Here is a 7,581-nt window from a genome sequence, read left to right as displayed (position 1 = left end):
TTTATACATGCGGTAAACTGCACTCACCGCGTAGCAGAGTGCTAGCTCGTTTAATATCAGACGGGATTTTTTTCTTTTAGTCTAGTTTGGGAAAGAGAAGTATAACACAGCAAACACCCTTTCCCCCCAAAACAACGGACACCAAGCAAAGAAAAACGTTACACAAAATGTCATTAAAAGTGTTCTGTGTTTTCAGAGGGGATGTGCATGTGCATACAAAGACGCAACTTTTCTTTTAAAAATGAGTGCTTGTTAGTGAGTTCCTTTACTTCCAAAATGTGCAAGCCATTTATACAAATGTACTTAAATAAGTACAACAGTCCAAAATAATAATACAGAAACAGTTCATTAAGGATAATAAGAAAAATTTTATCCAGATTTTATCCAGAGATGATAAAAATGAATGCTCAATTTTGTTTATGTTTTTAAATGCATAACTGGAAATGCATTTAATATGTGAAATTGTGGAATTACAGTGTCAGAAGAATGTAGTCATTCCTATAATTTAATTACAGATTAAACTGCAGTCCAGTTAATGAAATCAGTATACTGTAAACCTACACAATGTACTGTAACTGATGTGGTTTGTGCTTGGGAACAGTAAGGACAAGCTGAGGCAAGGTAGTAGTGTTCTCTACAAACCTTAACATGCTCAAACGCTTCCATATTCACGTTGTGCATACATCCTCTAGCTATAACAGTCCACAATAAACATGTAGAGCAAGAAATGTTTAAACATTAACTTTTAACAATCATTAATTTAAAATCAACACAGCCAGGCACTGCATGCATGTGTCAGTAATATCACATTTTCACAGTATTGCTTTAATATTGCAGCAATATTATTGACACAACTATGTCACAGCATAGTCTAGAAGAGTTACTGTGAATTTGACAGGATTTGCAATGATTGTGGTATTCCCTCTTAAACAACCACTGTCTTCTTGGAGGAGTTTTTCCTCGGTTGTGGCTGTGGGACTGGCCTTTGCAGGGCTCCTGGGGGGATGATGATGTCTGCAGGTGCAGAGGAGGTGGCTGACCTGCTGCTACCACTGTGAAAGGGGGCTGCTGCCTTAGACAGGAAGTCTATGGTGGCATATTCTGTGCTGCTGCTTGCTGGAGCTGGTCTGTGGCTCCCCCTGCTGAATGCAGTGTGAGGCTGTAGGACCTGCACCTCTGCATAATGTAGCTCCTGCTGAGGCCTCCCTTTCTTGTTCACCTTCGAGTACATTGGCATCTCAGCCACTGTGTCATACATGTGGGCCTCGGCTGACTGGAGGGAGAGGGCAGTGAGAAGACCAGATGAAAAACAGGTGTAAACATTGTACATAATATTAGCAGGGATAGGAAGCAGAGGGAAGATTAACAAACCACAAATCAGGTGCAGCTGTCATGTTTCATCACAAATTGGTTAGAGTTAATCATAGTGTTTTTATTGGTTCATCTCAGTCAGTGATTTCAGACTTACTGTGCTTTAATAACAATGAGGTTTATGACGCCTCACTCTTCCATCACTAAATATTGGTAACAACATTTTTACTGTAACAGCAAATGTGCAGTCTACCTTTCCCCAGCTACAGTATTTAATCTGACAAAGTACAGTATTTTTGACATTCATTGGTTGAGATTACAAAACATGCTGTGCCAAAACCTGACCAGACCTATTTCTGCTAAAGCAGACATGTTGGAGTTTGCTGTATTGTAAGGGTAGGGGCTGGTTATAGCTTAGATTCATCATGATTACAGCATTTTGTGCATGTCTTTGGAATTGCACAGACTGGAGTCATATCAATTATAGGCTGCAGAAAACAAACAGCTTTTAATCTTTGCTGTGTGGGGAATGTGGAAGTGTCACACACTACAGTAGGCTAGCAGCCAGAGAACTCAGACTGACATATCTTACCTGAGACGGTGGACGCACTGGGGCATCTGAAAGTACAAATAAAAACTCTGAGTCCCAGCACTGACGCTCACAGGGCCTGAGTGACAGCAAACAACAACAAAACTACTTGCAACACCACATCAGACAAGCTATTAACTCAGCTCTTTTTAAAACACTGTTCAAGTGAAACTACAGATTCAAGTTGGAAGAACTGAACTTGATTACTGTCAAGTGAACATTTGTTAAGGTTCACAAGTCAGATTTCTTTTGGTTGCATCACCTTCACCCTACCAGTATTGCAGCTGGATTGGTCTGTTTGTCTGTAGGTGAGTATCCATGGTCCATGGATTCATGTCAGATTTTCATGTAAGCACAATTGTGTCCACTACTGTTGTTCATCTACACTGAGTTTTAGCATATCTGAATGGATCAGTGGACAGCTATCATAGATGTAAGCCACTGTGGCTTTGAGGACCATGAATGTTAGTGCCATGAATTGACCACCAGAGGAAGCTTGCACAGAAACAATCATAGTGCTAAGGGTCTATAATCTCTGGCTACATTTAAATTTGCAAAGATGGGTGTCCGGTTGTATTGATTTTATGGGGCAGCAGTGCAGCATAGTGGTTGAGGAACAGGACTCATAACCAAAAGGTTGCCAGTTTGATTCCCCACACTGCTGCTGTACCCTTGAGCAAGGTACTTAATCCGTAACTGCCTCAGTAAATATCCATCTGTATAAATGGATATTCATTGTAAAAACATGTAATTGATGTAAATTGCTCTGGATAAGAGCATCTGCTAAATGGCAATAATCTAATGTAATATTTAAAATCCTGTTCAAAGTGGATCCTGCTACCCATGAAATTAAGAATCAGGTTCCACAAGTTTTTTTTGTGTGCAAAACAGGTAGAGAACAAAAGTATGGAAATGATCTCATCAGGTTTTTGTCCATTACAGATCTTAACTAGGATATCAAGGGAGTGTGGCTGGTAGTTCAATGGCCAAACAGATACCCAGCAATGACAGCTGTATAACAATGATAACATTGTACTATGTAAACAGCCTGATTCTGCCTTGAGATGGTAACATTTCATGCAAATCTGCAGCAACAGAAACAATGGAAAATACATTTGAAAGTTTTGTGTACAACAACAGAGGCCTTTTTTCCCCCAACCCATTATTCAGGCATTTGGCCATGCAGTGGATATTACTTATCATATATAAGGGCATGCATTTAACCAAATGCATAAGTGTAATAACTTGTATTGTAACTTAAAACATGAAAATACCACAAAGCCAAAACACATGGAGAACCACTATATACATAGTATAGACAGAGACCATCTTTATCAAAAGCAGATGTCACCATGTAATTCCTATCAGGGGGCCCCTGACATCATTCATATTGACATGGGGTGCCATTGTTTCTGAGATGACAAGAATGTTCATGGAAATTCCACTCACAGATGTGTATCAGGAGGAACAGAGAACATTGGATGTTGTTCAATAAAGATTCAAAGGCTTATAGTACCCCCTCAACATATGAGGTTTGTTACACAGCTCTCCTATGGATTAAAAGAATCCAGTATTTCCTTGTTGACCTCCCATATACTGTGCTTCCACTAAACTTCAAGAACACCAAGGACTGTTCGGTAAAACACTTCATAGTAAGCCTTTAAATGATCATTTAATGCATATCTACTTGGAATTTAAAGCTCATTTTATACACTACATGTCCTACAGTGCACTGCAGAAGAGTTGATACTGGAGATTTCACAGTTCACTCTGTGATGACAATTTAGCAACTCGTAGGTGACTCATGGCGAGTCAATAAGCAGCAGCTAGTTTTACAATTGATATGGAAACTTTTTTTTAGTCATGTGCATGGTAGCATATTGGATTTCAAGTCTTGACGTTGGGTAACAAATATGAGCTCTGTTCGCTTGCAGACACCTTCTGTGGTGAGTAAGAAAATGTTTATTGCTCCTCCAAAAATGTGTATATGAAAAACAGCCATTGGCTGTGGTCGAAGATTCGTACCAGTACTTGACTCTCTACTATGCTTCTCCCAACCCACTGACAGCCCTTCTTTTGCTTTGGCCAAAGGCACTTCCTTTCACCACTTAGCATTAGCAATTTCTCACAATCTGTGAATATACAATAAATTAAAATTGTAATAGATGTATTTAATAGATTGTCCAAACCTGCTTTACACTTGGGCCAATATGGGTGTTTAACTGTCTATACCCAGCACACACAGCAAACAACTGCATGCTAAAAACAAACAAAGTGTTTCCCCAGGTTTCATTTTCCCAACAGAACCACTTTGGCACCTTGTCAACTTAAAATAACACTATTCTTCAGTTAATCCTGTTTATATTTAGTATATGTATCTGGGATTTGAGGTCATTTGCATTAACAGTGTTTCTCAACCCTCTCCTGGAGTACCCCCTGCCCTGCAAATTTTAGATCTCTCCCTGCTCCAACACAGCTGATTCAAATGATCAGTTTGTTATTAAGCAGCTTCAGGAGTTCATAACAAGTTGATCATTTGAATCAGGTGTTTTGGAGCAGGGAGAGATCTAAAACATGCAGGGCAGGGGGTCCTCCAGGAGAGGGTTGAGAAACACTGCATTAACATGTGACCAAACCCTTCATCAAAGCTGATACTCAGATCAAACAATGCAAACATTTATGGTAAATCTTCTCTCACCTTTCTTCTTTTTGCTTTTGGTTGTGAACTTGTGAGGACTAAGGCCCCACCTGAGGGAAGGAGATAATGATGATGATATTGTTTGAACTTGCTGTACATGTTAATCAATCCAAATACACATAAGTACATTCATTTTCATTTTCCAAGCTAGTATATGCCAGTTGTCGTAGACAACCCTTAGCTTTTATGGTTATTTTACTTGTATAAAACTCTCTCTTCAGGTGTATATTGTGTGCTATTGCATGCTCTCTAACTAAACTTGTTTACAGTTACTGTTGAGCTGGATTTGTATGTAAAATATTGAACCATCTGCAAATGCAAAATTGGAGCCCCAGGTTATGAGCTGACACTGACTGGCTGTGAAACACCAGTGCTCGCTGCTGTAAACTACATCCTTGTAAATTTTACATGTAGGTTCCCCCTCCTGTGTGAGTTTGACCTCCATATATCGTGGTTTCGGGAAAATATCCTCTATTTCAAGTTCATTTTGGATTTTTAGGTATCACTGAATACAATATAGTAGGACCAATTTATTTAAATGTTGGGTTAGGGACCATTGCATCCTTCAAAAGCACTCTCATTCCAATTTCAGTCGAGGTCACTTCTACCAATTCTTCTTTCAGGTTTGTGCTCAGCATGTTGTAAACATACTCATTCCAGATGTTCACCTCGAAGTTTCTTCTGCACACATGGCTTTCAAATTAATTACTGTTAAAACGCATCATAAATAAGTTAACGAATACCCAATTAATATTAACAAGTAAGAGAAAATGACCTCCAAAGGTATGAGGAACTTGGTTACACATTAATAGTGCTCACTGGGAAATTCCGTAAGTTATCAACCAAAAAAATGACCTGACCTCAGTTATCTACATTTTAATAGGTCTATATTTCCACAAATGTTTAGAGAGAGAAATAGATTATTTCCTGTTATAAAAGTATGCAAAGTTTAAGAACAATTTTTCTTCCGTGCTGTTCATTTCCGCGGAACTCAACACGTGTGAACAGGAATACTACTGTAGTATCAAAAGTTAGTAATGAGGACTATCAAGGTGGGGAAACGTAAGAGACTTTGTACCACGTGACATTAAAAGGACAGCGGGCTACGCCAACATAACAGAAACCCGCTATTCTTGTGTTCGAAATGTCACATTTTATCATAACACTAGTTTATCACTGATTACGTGCATCATGATTCAGTCAGGTGCTTCATTTTATTAACACTTGGCTTTTAGGTACTTTATCAGTGCGAAGCAGCTTTCTGTATTGTATATGTAAATATATATGTACCAGTTCGTTCATTTAAAACAGGCGGTTTGAAAATGGTAAAACGCACTACTTTAAAAATCTGCATAGTATTCAGATATTTATACCTAAAGTATCTGAATTATTAAAGTTGTGTCACTTACTTCTCAAATGTTTTAGTGAAGTTGTTTCCCATGGTAATACATGTTTTTCCAGGCGCACTCACTCGCTTCGGACGCTATTTGCTCTCTGGTATGTCATTTCCTTGTTTCACGGCAGACGCAGCGCTTCAAGTGCACAGGGGGCGAAATACTCTACCTTTCCCGAGAGAAACGCCCCCAACTTTTAAGCTTAACACTACGCTGCCGCCGTCCGACCTTGAAGTAATTAATGTTTAACTATTACTGCTATGTTTAAAAATGGGTGTGTATAGGGCTAGTGTGAAATTGACAAAATAAAAAGTACTTCCTAAAATTAGTTAAAGATTGTGTCTAAAACATATAAGTTGAACTTAAGTTGGTAATAGCTTTTGAATTTTCTGACTTGGGTTTCCGAACCTATTCGTAACTTAACGTGTTACTATGTTTTTGTGGCACACCCTTTTGTGAAAACTTCTGGCGAAATACACTCAGTGGCCACTTTATTAGGTACACTGTACACCTGGGGCCTGTTTCAGAAAGCAGGTTTAACAAACTCTTAGTTTAAACCTGAACTCTGGGTTGACTAAACTGTCAAACTCGGTTTTCGGTTTCAGAACAGAGGGCTGTACTACGAAGGTAGTTTAACCTACTCAGATTTAACTCGGGGTTATCAAGGAAAGTCACTTTGATTGTCTAAATTGGTGTTAAACGGCACTACGACGGTGATTAAGATGTCGGTTAGTTGATTCGGTGTTAACTTAATTGTGCGCGTTCGCATGAAAGGGGCGTGTTCGACAACACAGCCAGAGTTTTTGCGTAACAGCTCGTACTCTGTATTTTTCCCCGAAGGATGCACGTTGGTAATGTAAGTATATGAGGAGTTTACAGGAACGTTAACAGCTAAATCTAACACCGTGGCGACCAACAAAGCCAGGGAGGCTTGTTGGTAGCGCATTGCAGACAGAGTAAATTCGTAAGACCAGTGTTCTTGTCGTATGTTCTCTATATGTCTTCCATTTTGTTTTACGGACTCCTCTTTTATTTGTAATGTGATTGAGATGTAAGGACACGTAAAATAGTCTAGAGTAGTCTAAATATGTGAAAACAATTAGGATAGTTTAATCGAAGCGGATGTGCTTGACGGGCTAATAGTTGGAGCGGAATAAGCGAAATGAGCGACACCGAAGAAAAAACAGTGCCAGTAACCAGCTCGAAGGACATCGTCGACAAGAAAGGTCACTCAACTTCAGTAGGCTAGTTTGGGGGTAATTTGGCCATCCGACAAGAAAACAAAACAGAGCAGCGTGCGCTGCAAACTGTGCCGAAGACACGTGCCATTAAAGACAAACAGCACCACAAACATGTTTCATCATTTGAAACAACATTACCCGTTAGAACACGCAGAAATTAAGAAATAACAGTCCCAAACGAGTGTTGTTAATGGACCCTCCACAAGCACCAGGCCAGTACCCAGTGCGACTACCCAGCCCCAAACGATCGTATCAGCATTTTCCAGCACCGTGCCTTACGACAAAAAAACGAAAAGACACAAAGACATCACAAATGCAATTTCATTTTGCATTGCAAAAGACATGCTT

At 39.4% G+C, this 7,581-nt stretch overlaps 1 protein-coding gene across 1 annotated transcript; it reads right to left on the bottom strand.

The window, feature by feature from the left end:
- Nucleotides 1–201: 201 nt before the first annotated feature.
- On the bottom strand, nt 202–6,148 carry zgc:193711 (uncharacterized protein LOC569781 homolog). The gene is made up of 4 exons (XM_036525714.1): nt 6,008–6,148; nt 4,599–4,648; nt 1,904–1,929; nt 202–1,273 (listed from the first exon to the last, which is right to left on the bottom strand). Exons 1-4 carry the CDS (start codon nt 6,037–6,039, stop codon nt 926–928), a joined length of 456 nt encoding a protein of 151 aa, XP_036381607.1. The 5' UTR covers nt 6,040–6,148; the 3' UTR covers nt 202–925.
- Between the last annotated feature and the right edge of the window lie 1,433 nt (nt 6,149–7,581).

Source organism: Megalops cyprinoides, chromosome 3, assembly GCF_013368585.1.
Source record: "Megalops cyprinoides isolate fMegCyp1 chromosome 3, fMegCyp1.pri, whole genome shotgun sequence".
Classification (NCBI taxonomy): Eukaryota; Metazoa; Chordata; class Actinopteri; order Elopiformes; family Megalopidae; genus Megalops; species Megalops cyprinoides.
Note: the sequence above shows the minus strand (reverse complement) of the source record. Positions and strands in the feature narration are given on the sequence as shown.